This window comes from Penaeus chinensis, chromosome 1 (assembly GCF_019202785.1).
Source record: "Penaeus chinensis breed Huanghai No. 1 chromosome 1, ASM1920278v2, whole genome shotgun sequence".
Classification (NCBI taxonomy): domain Eukaryota; kingdom Metazoa; phylum Arthropoda; class Malacostraca; order Decapoda; family Penaeidae; genus Penaeus; species Penaeus chinensis.
The window spans coordinates 39,763,838-39,781,337 of NC_061819.1; the positions used below are offsets into that span (position 1 = coordinate 39,763,838).

Here is a 17,500-nt window from a genome sequence, read left to right on the forward strand (position 1 = left end):
TCAGTTGCTGAAGAAAATGTCCAGGGGTTGGTCAGCTCATCGTCTCAGGAACAGGTGCAGGCACCGGTATCTGAGAACAGAGCCTCTAAGGTACCTTTAGTTGTGACTGACAGGTCATCATCACTGCCAACAGTATTCTCAGACCAGCAGTCATCAAAAGTTCCAGCTGCAGCCAATCAATCTTCAGGCTCTCCTCTGTCATGTCCAAGTGCACTTGCAGACACTTTACAGTCAGTTTCTTCTAAAGAAGAGTCAGACTCTTCAGCAGTTTCTGACTGTATTGTATCACAGAAAGCTCATTCGTCAAGAACAGTTCAGAATTCATCAAGTGAGTGTGGTGTCGAAGTTGAGCAGAGTGAAGTATCAAGTGAAAGAAGTAAAGAAAAGACAGCTGATAGTATGCCTGATTCCATATCTGTAACAGAAAAGTTGAAGGAACCTCTAGAAAGTGAGGATGTAGCTAAAGCGAGCAAGTTGACCATTAAGAAAGTGGACGAAATTAATGACGGCCACGAGGTGAATACTGCAGAATCACCCAAGGTGTGGAGTGAACAGGATGTAACTCCTGAAGTGCCAGTGGAGACCATTCCAGTGATTGTCAATACAGAGGACAGGGAACAGGAGAAAGTTGGTAAAATCAGTGAAGTACAAGGTAACTTTGTATCTCCTGTAATACCATCCTCTCACAGTAGTGCCATTGCTAGTCCAGACAATGTCTCATCAGTGGATGCTGAACAATTACAACCTGTTACAATAGGCAGCAGTTTACAGCCTCTAGAGGAGGTTCAGGAAGCTTCTGTGTCAGGTGATCCGTCCTTTGCTGCAGCTGATCTGGCACTGATTGACAGCAGTGCAGATGAAGCTGACAGTATTGGTGGTCTGGTGATCAACAGTGTTATAGGTGCAGCTGATGGGGTTGCAGACTTCCATCCTGATGAAATGGAAACTGATCGTGAGCTGACTGATATTAGTGCATCAGCTCCACATACTGTGGGAGAAAATTGTGACAATGCTGATTCTAGTGATGAGATTGAACCCAGTGCCAAGCGAATGAGATTTGAGAATGGAGCAGATGACATAGAGGATAAATTACAAACTTCTAGAAATGTAAATATTAAGGTTTCCCCAATAAAAAATGGCCATGGCTTGTGGGACGCATGCAAGCTACGCCAGATCTTGCTGGAGAAAGGAACCATCATCTTGAGGCTTCATGCGTCTGTAGATCACATGGAAATGAATGATTCAGATAAAGAAAATAAGGATGTGGACTTCACGGGCATCATGGTCGAAATAAAAGATGAGGATCAAGACCACATACTGGGTCTTGCGTCACTGGAGCCAGATGCTGACTTGTGTGACCCCCTTGCCATTGGATTGACACACAACCTGGATCACACATCGCCACCCCACTACAGCCGGGGGTACCCCCACCACTCTCGGGGCCGCTCCACAACACTACAGCCAGCTATGACCAGACCAGTTTTCAAGCATCTGCAGTCTCCACCTCATGTAAGCTTCATTACTACTTTCAGCAGTAATGTACTATTAAGTGTGTAGCTTTTGGTTGATATTTTTGGTGCATATTTGGTACAGAAGTAACTTTCTTTTTTGTAACATGTATGTATTTTTTCTTTCCCTTTTGCTGCTGCATGAATTTTTGTTTGCCATTTTAATGCTTGAATATAACTTAGAATATACATATGGTTGATGTTTATTATTATGTCTTTTCTTGCAAGAGAATATAAGCTGTAAAGTTACTTGAACAGTTTTTTAAGGGTCTGACTTAATTTGATTTTACTTTCGTTTTAAGATAAAGAATCAGTCCTATAAAGTATTTAGTAGACATGTAGAATCTGGGGTAGAGAATTTTTTTCTTTCCATCAGAGGAGGTATGTCAGCTGGAGTATTAGTTATAGTCAGTTTCTTTTATCTACAGGAAGTGCTAATGAGGTCATGCAATTAAGGCTTGCTCTCTTCTTTTCCTTCTCCTCCTTCTTCTTCTTCTTCTTCTTCTTCTTCTTCTTCTTCTTCTTTTGCTAGGTATAATTTCAAGTCAAATTTTTCTTATTAAATGATGTTTCATGGTTCATATTGTGTTTGTTAGGAAATTATTAGAATTTGTTTAGAATCTTCAATTTGGAGCTATATCAAGAACACAGCATTGATTACAGTATGAATGACATGTCTTCATTGAAATTTATGATCTCAGTATTCATTCTTTTGTGTTGCAGCAGAAGTCTAGACTACACATGTGCACAAGCTGAAATTGATGTGAATTACCTTTCTTTTGACAAAATGGTACATGCTATAGTCACTATACTACCAGAGAAGCCCTGGCTAGCCTCTGGAGCTAAGGAACTTGCTGGTTCATAGTGTGTTGGTGTTCCTGTCCATGTTTGTACAGTACATGTGTTCTCAGTTCATAATCAGGCCTGTTCTTTATGATGTTAGAATTGAGAAGATAAGAAGTATAAACTAGAGTGATTGTTAAAAATATTGGGCATGTATTCATCATTTCTTTGCTCCATATTCTGTAGTAAATTAAATGAAAGGAATGATATTAAACAGAAAAAAATAGGTATTAGGTTACAGTTTGTGTAGGTAAGATATTACCTGTATCACTTTGTAGTTGATAAAACATATAAACCATATGTGGAGGCCAGGTAAAATTCTGTAAAGATGAAATGCACTCGGGCAGTTAACAGTATGATGCTGACAAACACAAGATATTTATATTAAAATCAGTAATGCACCAATACCTGTACAAACCATTGTGTATAGCCTTTTTTGTTCTGCATCCTCTCTAAAGTGCTAATGCATTTAATGTAATTGTTCCCAATTTACATGAAGGGAAAGCACAAGCACAAAGAGGAAAACAAACATTTTATGAGAACTGATTAGCAGAAGAGAGGGGTATGTCTTCTCTGTTAACATAGCATATGGTGACTAGAAATCAAAGATTCTTACAAAACACTTGGTCTGAGGCCAAGATGTATTACACTTAATCTTTGATTATAAGTTTTAAATATTCCTGGCTCTTTATACCATTAACAAGCTTAGTGATCTATATATAGTTGTATATTCTATTTATGTGTTTCCAGATTTTCTTTTGAATAGATACTTTATATTTTCTAAAGAAAATTAATCAATTAGTTATTCAGGGATGGCCAGGATTTCATCTGAAAATTTGACAATTTTAGTTGTTGCTCTCCTCTTTTCTGACTGAGCCACTATTGCAAACACAAGCTGTAGTGACACTTCAATTGTGAACACAGCTGTAAATAAATTCTGCCTGTTCAAACAACTTATTGAAGGGTCTGTTGATGATGTTAAGGATACTTTAAACCTCAATAACAATAGTAATAATGATAGAAATGATAATGATAATAATAAAAGCAATAAAAACATGAAAAAGTTTACTGTTTTTTACATCAAGGATTCTCTATTTCATTTTTCAGGCTTTGTTGATAATGATTTCCATAATCCATTGACTTGTTTTGTTATATGTTTGAACCTTGGAAGTCTTTCAATAGGTTACCGAATCAGTTTAAGAATTCAGGGGTTTTAGGGTCTGGGTTGCATCACTTTTTCGGATGGGTTATTAACACTAGGGAGACTGATTTAGCTAATGTACGCACACTGATCTAGTAGAGCTCACATAACTTTTAACTACACTAGTTATTCAATGCCGCCGGGGAAGATGAAAAAAAAATTGAGAAAATGCTGTGCACGTTTTCTATATTTTTGTGAAATGTCTCTGCACATAGATGGCTCTGCTAGTTCTTAGCCACAAAGGAGTCAATTAGTAGACCTTGTGATCGTACCTGATTTGAATTGGCAGGAAAAAATTATTTTTTTACTAGTGCTAGCAATATCAGTATTATTTTTATTATAAGCATTATAATTACTATGTTATAAACATTAATAATAGCAAAATAAGATAATGTAAAATATCTTCGTAAATTAACCCAATGGCGCCGGGTATAGCAAATTAAAAAAAACTCTACGCTCTGGCGAACGGCGGCAGCGCGCCGACTCTGAGCGCGTGATATCGGTCCCTCAAGCCGAATCATTGCCTCGGGGCGTTTTGGCGCGGCGCCGCTGCGGACAGCCGCACGCCGCACATCGTGCGTATTGTTATGACGGCGATAGCCGTGACCCGTCGCCATTGGGTTAAAGAAAAGAGTAAACGGGCAAGACAGGCAGTACTCGTAACTGGCTCATTGGTGATTTGGTACAAGTGTAGCCATCTATGTGTAAAGACAATCAAACAGGTAACTCACAGTGGGCAGAGCACGTACGTACACGTCATGCCCGTCGGCATTGAGTTAAAAATATATATATATATATATATATATATATATATATATATATATATATATATATATATAAAACTTTGTCATACAAGGAAGTGACTTCAAGCAGGGAGAGTAGTGTATCATAGGGGGAAGGGGCAAGGGAAGGGAGGGGGGATGTAGGAGTCGCTGATGGCATAGAGAGGGTAGAAAGGGACAATGGGCTGGGAGGACCACTAGTGTAGGAGGTGGTATATGAACGGGGGGGGGGGGGGGGGGGCTCTCTGTCAGCACAAGCCAAATATGCTTGTTTAAATACTTGGCATCCTATTCATAGCCTGTAAGGTAAGAAAAGCTGATGGATGAGAAGCTTCCTAGTCGCTACATTTTATTTTTTATTTTTATTTTTTTATTTATTATTTTTTTTTTTCCAGTTGTAGATGACTCTGGTAATGAAGGGGAGATTTGAAAGATATAGTAGTCAAAGATTATTTTTGGCTAAATATCTGTCTTGAAATGTTGACAGGGAAAACAGTGAATATTTTTCTTTCTTTTATATATTTATCTATTTACTTTTTTTTCCCCACTTTTCAAATTTTGATGTGTTAGGCATGTTTTTGTCCTTCCAGTCAGTGTTTGCTGCCTCAGGACAAATAATTTTCTTTATTTTTCTTAAAACATCATAGCATTTAATGAAACCATTATATAGGTTTTGTAGAGGGAACATCTGATTCGGAAATGGCCTCCCTGGCCTACAGCATTTATGGCAGGCGTATCCTCTATCTCCTGTGAAACCAGTGGTAGGGGCAGAGGTTGTAGCCACGGCAGTTTTTCTCAGCTTCCATGGGAGGAAGAAGAAAAATACAAACAAATCTTCTGATTCCTTGAACCATAGATATTTTTTTTAAATCTAGGTATTATTAGGTCATCTGCATTTATGATTATTATTATTTACATAGATTGAGTGATTTTGAAAATCTGCCTTTTTTTAGGTCTGAATGTATATTGCAAGGTTTTATAAAATCAGGCAGGCAACTGATATTGGAAATAATGAAATTTTGGTCTCAAATCATGACCTCAAAACTTCACCTGTTGGATCCGAGTGTGTTTGTGGCTAATGCAAGGCCCAAAAGCCTGGCATTAGGTCTGAGTGGTGACTCTCCTGAATGTGTGGCTTGTAGGCCGGGCTCACACAATCACTTGTTGGCATTAACCCATTCGCCCCATGTGGCAAGAATACATGCCATGCCCACTGTAATACACATTTATTTATTGTATTTACACATAGATGGCTCTACAAGTTCTTAATCACCAAATAGCCAGTTATCAGAATTACCTATATCACCTGTCTACCCTTTTCCTTCACTTTAGGAAAGGGTCTTTCGTATCATTTCATTGTCTAAAATATTTTAATGACAATTTAATAATCATAACATCAATAACAATAATAACCGTATTGATAGCAATATTATTAATAAGAAAAACACATTTTCCCACCAATTCAAGGAATTGGAAAATCAGGATCGGTAACTATGGCCTACCGATAGACTCCTTGCCGGCTGAGCTCATGTGGAGCCAACAAAATTCACCAAAAACTACAGGGGACAGAACATAAATCCGGGGTGAATGGGTTAAGACTCCTTGCCTCCTTTTTGCAGAGCTCTTAGCTCTTTTTCCGAAATTTTTTTTTGCTGTTTCACAATTTTCCAAAGGTGTATATATGTTATTTGTTATCTTGTATCAAGAAAGTAATAGACTGTTTTCAGCAATGTAATTTGCTATCTATTCATGAACAGTAGCAATAAGTAACATTGTTATTTGCTAAATATCTTTCATATTTTTGTATTATTCAATTTTCTGTAACATATCCTGCACTGCCAGTAAGATAGTAGAAATAGGTTCTGGATATAGTGGCCTCCCTGGTACAGGCACTCTTCCCAACATGCCTCACAAATAGCACATTCCACTCTCATTTACTGGTGGAAATAGTGCAAGAGCCCTTTCCTGAAGACCCACTGAGTCAGTCTTCCTCCAAAGACTTTGTTACTCAAGGCAGCACACCCTGTCACCTGTCACTCTGTAACATTATCCCATGTTGAGATTCGTCACCCCACCCATTAGCCAAATTTTTCCATGATGAGATGTGCCGTCAGCCCCCTCTCAGCCAGATTTTTTCATGACATGACATATCTGACGCTAAGGTCTAACAGGTTAATTATTATTTTTGAAATAGAAGACTTGACTGTGTATATCAGAAAGGTGTAAAGAAAAAACAAGAGACACCAAAGTGATTGATTTTTAGCTGCATTTATAAAATACATATGAAAATGATCCCTTTCTCCTTCTTCTTCTTAATCTTTCAGTACCTTTTTATACAGTTCAGTGTCTCTATTATGAAGAATTTGAAATACTCATTTGAAATTAAATATTCTTGTTTCTTAAAAAAAAAATTATCTGTTTGTGAAATGCATGACATTCCTGTTCTATTCTTTAATGCAGTTCTTTCTTGTCAAATTCCAATATTTACAGGAAACACTGTGGCTTAATTGCATATTATTGAATATTCCATTGGTGCTAGACAGTTTTTTTTTTTTATAACTATAGACATTACAATTATTATAGTGTTTTTGGTATTACTATAAGCAGCATTAGATACCAACTCCCTGGGGGTATGGCATATATGCCCATGCCATCCCCGATGGCTTTGGAGATAGAGCCCTGCAAGTATAGGCTTAACCCCCTTGGTGACGGGTGAAGAAAACTAAAAAATAAACTCTACGCTCTGGCGATCAATGGCAACGCGCCGACTTTGAGCGCGGGAGTTCGGTACATCAAGCCGAATCACTGCCTCAGAGTGCTTCGGCACACCGCCACGGCATACAGCCGCACGCCACATTTCGAGCGGTTTGTTATGATGTCTAGAGATGTGACCCGTCGTGAAGGGGCTAAAGTCTGCTTTTAGCCTTATTTTCTTTTAAAAAAACAAAAAAAACATGACAGTCAATACATGCTTCAGAATTTTCACTTGAGAGGCTGATTGCATGCAAAGCTCAGTTTGTAGCTTGGTATAGTGTCAGTAAATTCTGTTATGTGTGGACTAAATTATAAATAGTTAAATGTTCAAAAATAAGATGTATGTGTGATTCTTTATCGCCATGGCTTCATAGTCCGCAGACCTTGGCTTTGGAACGGGACGAGTATTCCTTATTTTGGTGTATCCTCTGCATGCCATACTGTAGCTCTTCTTGGATTACCATTCTAGTCTCAGGAGAGCTAATAGCTTATAGTATTAATTTCAAACGCATTTATTTTTAATTTGATATTAGTAATAGCTACAGGAGAATAGCATTGCATGAAGGTCATAGTTTGATATGTCTTCTTTATGCAGTCATGAAATAAGACATTTGTAAAAACAATGCCATAGAGGTATATGGGAAAACACTTGAAGTTTTATGCTTGATGCCACAGACATATGCAGTTACCATTATCACATTTTCATATATCGTAAAAAACATCCTAAAAGTTAAAAGTAATACCATTGTTGAAAGCAGTGGTCCAAATTGTTTTTTGGGGGGATTGTATTGTGCAGTTATACTGTTAGTTTGTTGTTTGTGTTTATGATTGCCTTTTTTATATTAGTCAATTGTGAACACAAATTTATAAGTATTTGTAGTAATCATGCTAGCAAATGCATCCCAATCTTTGCCTGTATTATTGTAAATTATTTTTGCTGAATAGATGATTGCTATATTCATATACATATATTCTAATGTTCTAATGCTTGCTTCAATTGACACTTGAATATTATGTATCTACACCTCTTATATTCAATATTAGTTTTGAATTTTGTATGTTTGATTAATATTCTCACTTTTGTATTGCTAGCTTAATCCTGACATGATTATTAATGCAGCAAAGTAAAATCAAGTTATTTACAAGAAACTTGAAACAATATGAATAGTGGAAATGATAAGACAAGAGATAAAATGAAAAGAATTAAACATTGTACAATTTCATGGATGATGGCGTTTCCTGACTGAAAGCAGTTGAATTAACCAGCTTTTCTTTTTATAGTCACAGCACTATATGAAGCAAGACCTTCTGGGCCACCCGCAACCTTTGGAGTTTGAGGAGCCGCAACTGGGAACAACAGACTGGGCAGGTAGGTTAATTGTACTTCTTGAAAGTATTAGCTATTTCATGTATTTAGTTATTCATGTGATTATTTATATATTATTATTTGGTGTATGTGTGAGTGTGTGCATTTGTGTGTGCATACCTGTACGTGTGTGTGTGTTTTGTGTGTTTTCTTAGACTTATTATATTTATTTTCATGTGTTGTTATAGTTTTTTTTTTTTTTTTTTTTTTTTCCTGTGACTGTTATTTTTACTGTACAATTAGTTCTACTACTGCTGCTGCAGTCTGGAAAGTACATCAGTGGTGCACCTGGGACATCACTGCCCTTGCAATAATACCATAGCTGTTGTTGTTAACATTTATCGGGTGCAACAGATACTCAAGGCTAGTATAGTGAAACTGTGAAAGGTTGAATGATTTCAATTTCATCATTCGGTTATTGATATCTTTTGTTATTTAGACTTTTTTTTCATCAGTAGTAGGTTTAGACATTAGACGTTCAAGAAGAGTATGCTTTAATTTTGGATTCCAACAATTCTGCCTGGAATTTCGCTCTTGGTGGATCTCTTGCTGTGCAACACAAGATCTTGATCAAGTTTCATTAGTTATGTAGTTAGGGTTATGAGGATTAAATAATTCAGGTTATATTCTTATTGAAGGAAAAGAAGAGAACCATGATTTATTTTATTACTTTTTTATATTGATGTAATAATTTTATTATCAGTGTGATAACAGTACACAGTAGTGTGTTCTATTATGCAGTAATGTGTAATAGAACAAAACAGTTGACAGCAACATTGAAAAAGGAATGATGAAGAGTTTCAGTATTTCTCTCTTATTGTGGCAATGTTTTGTCTATACCAAGTAGAACTTGGATCTTACAGGACTACCACTAGTTGCATTTGCAATGCATTTCCCCATTCTAGTCCTGTATGCATTAATAGAAATATGCTGACACTGATACCGAAGCCCACATTTCAACAGACACTGATACCATTCCATGATACTAACCAGAGGCAATACTTTGCTTGTTCTTGTACCAGTATGTATTTTCTATATCTACATAAATCTGAATTATATAGAAAGAAATAGAAAAGCATTTGAATATTAGCCAGATTTTTGCCTTGATATACTTGTCAGTAAAGAAAAAAATTTAGACCAATGCCAATACTATTTGTCTCATTAGAGCATAACAAAGGATCAGTATCAATTAAACACTCAAGATGAGTGAGTGATTTTGTTAAAAGTTAACAGGACAGGGGGAGAAGGGATGTTAGGTGGAAAACTTGCAATAGAAAAGGTATACTGTAACAGTTAAGCGATCAGCTGCTCCATCAGCAAACCGTGTCAGTGGCAGGAGATGGTATGTGAGTTTTGCTGTAGTGTTTTTGTGTATAGATAGGTTGTGGTGTTACAAAGTTCTTAACTACACAAAAGTAAAAGGACACAGAAGTTTATCTCTCAAGTTTGTAGTATATATAACAATCAAGTATGCCCACAGGAGGCCAAATGCAACATCTCGAAAGATCAGGTGACAATTGGAAATATTACAAATAAAACCCACAGACTCGGACCATGGGCAATAGTGACAAGTGCATATACATACATATTCAATGTGTTTATGTATAATTATAAATGTATGGATATGGTGTTTGATCAATATACTGGTTTGGGTGACACAGACCAGTTCAGTATTATGGCAAAAATGGAATTATTCATCTTATTGAGTGGATTTGCTGTAAGTGTTTGCTGATAATGTACCAGCTTTACATGTGAAATGCTTCCCTAAGACTTGGTCATGGGTAAACATTCTCAAACATTCTTTTAATGAAAAAGCACATTATATTTTCTTTATAAATGGTTCAAAGCTGGTTAACCTCTAAAGACTGTAATTTGTGAGCCCAGTTTTTACTCCCAGAAACAAACCTCAATTTTTTATCTTTTACTGGGAATAGGTTTGCTCTTTAATTTTTGAAAAGCCCAGTTTTACAGACAAATGTGTATGCCTTGTGTTAACAGGTCAGATAGTAACCAAATGGTAGAGCAGCAAAGTTAGAAAAGTGAAAGTGATTTAAACATGTAAATGTAACAAATATAATGCAATAAAAACATACTCATAGTTACTATATTAATGATGTAGTTTTGTGTTTATATAGCATACAAAAAGAAAATGCGATGCCAAGATGTAATTATATGAAGGGAGAGGAGCTTGCCCTAGGCTTAGAGGGAGCATAGAATAAGGATTAGGTTGAAGGCACACACTGACATGTAAGAAAAAAGCTCAGTCATCTTCAGGTATTTGCTTTAGGGTAAATAGTATGTGGAGTGTTTTTCCCAAAGCATGTCTCATACTGTTTTGAATAGTAGTTTGCCTTTTTACTTTTTCTGTATAATGGGATATTTCAAGTATCACACAATACCAAAAATGTATGAAATCTTATCTTTATACTATATGGTATTATTGCTTTACCTAATGAACAATGCTATGAAAGATTGTCAAGTAACAAGTTATGTAGGATTGTTTGTGTGTATCAGCAGTTTCCTCGACAGGTGGCTGGCTATTCCTAGCACAACTTTGGACACCTAATCATTTGCAGTGGATTAGATGGTACCTGTGCATGCTGTGTGCTCTGTGCAGTTTATAGTCATGGAGTTTTCTGGCTCAGACTCTGCTAGTTCTCAAGCTGCAGCCTTCCATAAATCTGTTCAGAATCAAAAGCAGAGTGGAAACAAACATTGCCCCATCACTTCTATTTTTTGGCTTGTGCAGGTGATCTTCCAATTGACCATGATGCTGGGGATAATTTTCTGCCTCCACTGAGTTAATAGGCCAATTTCTCAGAGAAATATCCTTGAAAAGAAGGTTACACAGTTGGAAAGATATTTTGAGACTTGTAAATTTATGAGCCAAAAATAAATTATTACTTATGAAGATTGGTTCCAAAACTTTTGGCAGCAAGGCACACATGCACGCATGCAAGCACACACTGCATGAAGTCTTGCATTTCCAGATTAATTGCAGAAAATTAATAAAAAAAGATCTTGCCAAAATAGGAAAATGCCCAATCTAATTTGTATTAAGGACAAGACACTTATTCTCAGATTACATGATATGGACTAAAGAAGGGCATGCTTTCTTTTTAATCTGTATCATTATTTAATACCCTCCTGACGGGTTACTCCGTGAGGCGTCAAAACAAACCGTTTGCTCTGTGGCATGCGGCTGTACGCCGTGGCGGCGCGCCAAATCGCTACAAGCCAGTGATTCGGCTTGATGTACCGAACTTGCCATTAATCTCCAGAACGTAGATTTTTTTTTTTTTTTTTTTCTTTTTCTTTTTCTATTCTTTTCCTTTCTTTTCTTTTCTTTTCTTTTTTCTTTTCCTTTCTTTTCTTTTCTTTTCTTTTCTTTTCTTTTTTCTTTTCTTTTCTTTTCTTTTCTTTTCTTTTCTTTTCTTTTCTTTTCTTTTCTTTTCTTTTCTTTTCTTTTCTTTTCTTTTCTTTTCTTTTCTTTTCTTTTCTTTTCTTTTCTTCACCAGTCATCAAGGGGTTAAGGATGTTATAGAGGGAGATTACGTTGAAGATAGTTCATCTCTCACTCATACTGGGCCATCTCTGTGTTCTTGTGCAATACTTGCATTATTTCTTTTCATTTGGACATTGACATTTGTCCAGGCCATCATTGGTATTTAACGTCTCCTCAACAACTGGAAATGTGCATTACTTTACCACCTGTCTGTCAAGGTATGAAGTTCTTCACTGACATTGGGATCACAACACCACTTGCATCTATGCAAACTTTTAGTAACTTAACCCGCAATAGCTACTCAAAATACTCAGGCCAGTTCTCTCATACCCTAATGCAATCTGAGTTTCCTGTAAGGAGGATGAAAAATCCAGCTTTCTATCAGCTTGGTAGATAGGATAAAGGTTATATATTAACCCATTTGCCCCCTGTAATTTTTGATGAATTTTGTTACATACAGATGGCTCCACATTTGCTCAGCCGGCAAGGAGTGTATCAGTGGACCCTAGTTACCGATCCTGATTTCCCAATTCCTTGAATTGGCGGGAAAATGTGTTTTTCTTATTAATACCATTGCAGTAGATACTGTTATTGTTATTCATGTTATGATTATTAAATTGTCATTAAAATATTTTAGACAACGAAATTATACAAAAGACCCTTTCTTAACCCAATGGCGACGGGTCACGGCTATCGCCGTCATAACAATACGCACGATGTGCGGCGTGTGGCTGTCCGCAGCGGCGCCGCGCCAAAACGCCCCGAGGCAATGATTCGGCTTGATGGACCGATATCACGCGCTCAGAGTCGGCGCGCTGCCGCCGTTCGCCAGAGCGTAGAGTTTTTTTTAATTTGCTATACCCGGCGCCATTGGGTTAAAGTGAAAGAAAAGGGTAAACAGGCAAGATAGGTAGTTCTAATAACTGGCTATTTGGTGATTAAGAACTTGTAGAGCCATCTATGTGTAAATATAATAAATAAACTTGTATTACAGTGGGCATGGCATGCATTCTTGCCCAATGGGGCGAATGGGTTACTTTAGGAATCAGCAAGATTCCTAAAGTAATGGTCGCACTAGTCTTCTCTGTCAAGGGATACCTAAACAGTCGTGCCGAGTGCTGTTCAGCTACAGGCACAGTCCCTAAGGGGCAATAACCTGGATGAACTTTGCATTGAGGGTAATCATGGATTCTATGAATATCATATTGATTGACTTAGTTTTAAAAAGAGGATCTTAAACTTAGTTAAGCCAAACCACCCATTTTTTTAATTATCATACATCATACAACCTTGCTGATAGTGTGTATTTCAACAGAAACAGAAAAACCCAACTAGTAGCACATACTGCTATTAGTGTAATCAGTATATACAAGAGACATAATCATAAGCTGATAAAAACTAAAGATGAGAGGAAGCAAATACTATAGTAGAAATTGAGTAAAATATCATTATTTGTGGATCATGACACAGTCTTGCCAGCCGTACGATTATACCGCTTGCAAACCAAAGTTTCTTGTTTATTTCTTTCATTATTGTTATTTTTAACTTTCTGCTATCTTGATATTTGTGGATGCTATTCCACAATTGTTCTCTGGGTCTCACTTTGTCCACTAGGATGTAAATAATGTCTGAAGTGAGTTGTGTGTGTTCAGCAAGTTAGTGTGGGCATTTATTTGCTTTCCATGATCAAATGATTGTATGTCTGGATAAGTTTAAAAACTTTAGTGAGGCATCGTTACTGATTACACTGCATTAAATATTTCTTATTTTTGCAGGAAGATTATACCTAATATGATATAATAATCACCCTTAATGCAGTCAAGTAATAAGCCTCCTAGTAATTCTACTAGTTTCTGTTTTGATATTGTCTTTCCCTCTCTAGTTGGGGCAAAATACTAACACAGCATTACTGTGTTGGGCAGGGATTTTCATCTCGCTTCCTTTTACAGCTAGGGAAGTATCCCACTCTGTAAAAGGATCCCAGGCCAGTGTAGGCTTGTGGGACTGATAGATAGATAGATATAGATATATATAGAGATATGGATATATATGTATATATATGTATATATCTGTATGTATTGATATATATATATATATATATATATATGTATTGACTTATATATATTTATGACCCAAACACAAACACAGTAATGTGAACACAAAGATGAAAGGAAAACAGCCACAGTAAGAAATCAAATAGAATCGTAACATTTCAAACTCTTCACGAGTTCCTCTTCAGTCGAAAGATATACCAAAATATGATCCATTTTGGTATATCATTCGTCTGAAGAGGGACTTGTTCGAAACGTTACGATTCTGTTTCATTTCTTACTGTGGCTGTTTTCCTTTCTTATATATCTAGATGTATATCTAGATATATATTGATAAATAGATAGATACAGTATATATATAAATCTATAATATATATATATACACACACATACATACATACATATACATATACATATATATACATATATATATATATAACCCCTTCCCGACGGGTCACGCCTATAGGCGTAATAACAAACCGCTTGAAATGTGGCGTGCGGCGTGCCAAAGCGCTCCGAGGCAATGATTCGGCTTGATGTGCCGAACTCACGCGCTCAAAGTCGGTGCATTGCTGTGGTTCGCCACTGCGTAGATTTTTTTTTTTTTTTTTTTTTTTTTTTTTTTTTTTTTTTTTTTTTTTTTAGTTAGTTAGTTAGTTAGTTAGTTAGTTAGTTAGTTAGTTAGTTAGTTAGTTAGTTAGTTTTATACACCCATCACCAATGGTGTGTGTGTGTGTATACATATATATATATATATACATATATATACATATATATAAGTATTATATATATATATATTTATTTATATATATATATAAAGACCTACTATATAATGTTATTAAATACACATGGAAAGCATAACTTTTCTGCTTTCTTTAACAAGAATTTTTTTATTATTATTATTATTATTATTATTATTATTATTATTATTATTATTAAGAAACTGATACTCAGGGATTGACTTACAAAGTGACTAAGAGTAGAGAATTTACACAATGCTTTATTCTTTGAGTATACGCATGCAAAAGTACTGTCACAAAAGACTTGAATTGAGGAGGACACTTCTGAGTTGTGGGAGCCACAGCTGATGGAGTCACTACCCTCTTACAGGAGTACGCCTTTTATAGCATATCCACAAAAATGGTCAATATTTGTGTGCTATGATTATATTTTCTTTTCTAGTTTTTAATCCTGGTTAGTGTAGAGAAAATTATAGACATTACAATACAATACCTAGTGCTGCATATTACTTGCATTTGGAGGCAGCGAGCACAGACAGGGTGGAGGTGTGAGGGCACACCTTGGTGGATGCTCTTTACTGCCACTGGGTAGTTGATCATCTACGTCGCGTATTTTCCACCCACACCAAAAAACTTGTACGTTTTTCAAAGTCAGGTGAAAAAGTCTTGAAATTGGTGTAGTGTTCTGGGATTAATAATTTATTATCATGATTTTATTCCTTAAATCTAACATTTGTAAGATATAAAAGATTGTGACTCATTCATGAGGCTTCTTTTCCCTTGTGAAAAAATGTCTCTGGCAATACACTTTTAGTAATACAATTTTATTTTGTTTCTTCATTTACCAAATAAGTGTTTATTAAGCAAAAACCAGGGCACCGCCTAGAGAATCAACACCCTCTCTCTCTCTCTCTCTCTCTCTCTCTCTCTCTCTCTCTCTCTCTCTCTCTCTCTCTCTCTCTCTCTCTCTCTCTCTCTCTCTCTCTCTCTCTCTCTCTCCCTCTCTCTCTCTCTCTCTGTGTCTGTGTCTTTGCCTCCAGGCATTTTCAGGCATTTTCAACCATTTCGATGATACTCTGACCAAGCTATTTCATAATTCATATTTACACTTCTTTTCTCTTTTTTCTTAAATTGATATTTTCTTCGGCTTTACTTGGCTCTTCATCCATGAATTTGTTTACCGTAATTGGACCATCACTTGGGGGGTGGGGGGGTTGATAGTGAGTTTTTGAGTTAGCTAGCCTTTGGTATACTTACACAAATGAAGAAACTACCAAATGATTGTCAGAGCCCAACTGAGCAGTACGTGTCATAGATAGATACCCCAACCAGGCATCCAATTATTTTTATTCACTTATTTGCAAAGATAGTGCACTCAAATGTCAATTTTTGCTCGATTCCCCCTTCCAACAGATGAATTTTATAAATATCAATAAAGAACACAATTTTATCTGGGGTAAATAATAATTTTACCCTTACATAAAAATGTGTTTAGTCCTATCAAATGAGGATTATTGAAATGGTTAATCTTATGTGCGTGTTTCTATACATATTAACTCGCAAAAATTAACCCAATGCCGCCGGTGAAAATGAATAAGTAAAGGGGAAAAACAAAAGGAACATAAACAGGTAAAAACAATACAAATAAGCAGGTCTACACTAACTCTTGGCAGAGAGTGGGTAAAGGTCGCTAGAAGTAAATACTTGGTGCTATTAGACTGATTACTTGTTTCTAGGATTGTAATCATATCTGCAACAGGTTTGCATTTTTTTTAGATCTGAAGTTAGATTTTTTTTTTTTTAAGCTGGTTAAGGTCTACCCAGTAATACAGACACACTTAAAGATCCCCACCAATCACATAATCCATGCCAAACAACATACATTCATAAGACTATTATTTATTTATTATTATTATTATTATTATTATTATTATTATTATTATTATTATGATCATTACTGTTATTATCACAATTATTAGTACTAATATTGATATTATGAACATTAATGTTTCATGGTCATCATTCAAAGAGCAGGAGTGTTAACCCCTTAACAAACCGCTCGAAATGTGGCGTGCAGCTGTATCCCGTGCTCAAAGTTTTTTTTTTAAGCTTTCTTCACCCGTCACAATGGGTTAATATTGTTATTATAAGAACGAAGTAACAGTTATGTATTCCTTAAGTACTCTCCCTCTCTTTTTCTTTCTCTCTCTTTTTCTTTCTCTCTCTTTTTCTTTCTCTCTCTTTTTCTTTCTCTCTCTTTTTCTTTCTCTCTCTTTTTCTTTCTCTCTCTTTTTCTTTCTCTCTCTTTTTCTTTCTCTCTCTTTTTCTTTCTCACTCTTTTTCTTTCTCACTCTTTTTCTTTCTCTCTCTTATTCTTTCTCTCTCTCTCACTCTCTTTTTCTTTCTCTCTCTCTCTCTCTCTTTTTCTTTCTCTCTCTCTCTCTCTCTCTCTCTCTCTCTCTCTCTCTCTCTCTCTCTCTCTCTCTCTCTCTCTCTCTCTCTCTCTCTCTCTCTCTCTCTCTCTTTCTCTCTCTCTTTCTCTCTCTCTTTCTCTTTCTCTCTCTCTCTTTCTCTCTCTCTTTCTCTTTCTCTCTCTCTCTCTCTTTCTCTCTCTCTCTCTCTCTCTCTCTCTCTCTCTCTTTCTCTCTCTCTTTCTCTCTCTCTCTTTCTCTCTCTCTCTCTCTCTCTCTCTCTCTCTCTCTCTCTCTCTCTCTCTCTCTCTCTCTCTCTCTCTCTCTCTCTCTCTCTCT

The 17,500-nt window shown here is 36.3% G+C and overlaps 1 protein-coding gene across 3 annotated transcripts in view; it reads left to right on the top strand.

The window, feature by feature from the left end:
* Positions 1–17,500, top strand: part of LOC125025017 — a 70,299-nt gene that overhangs the window by 6,677 nt on the left and 46,122 nt on the right. For all 3 annotated transcript variants that reach the window (XR_007114869.1, XM_047612860.1, XM_047612872.1), the window contains exons 2-3: positions 1–1,509; positions 8,370–8,457. The exon at positions 1–1,509 is cut by the window's left edge and continues 896 nt beyond it. Coding sequence is in view for 2 of the 3 variants with exons in the window: in XM_047612860.1 (XP_047468816.1) it covers positions 1–1,509; positions 8,370–8,457 (1,597 nt within the window). In the remaining variant the exon portion in view is untranslated. The remainder of the gene's footprint in view (positions 1,510–8,369; positions 8,458–17,500) is intronic.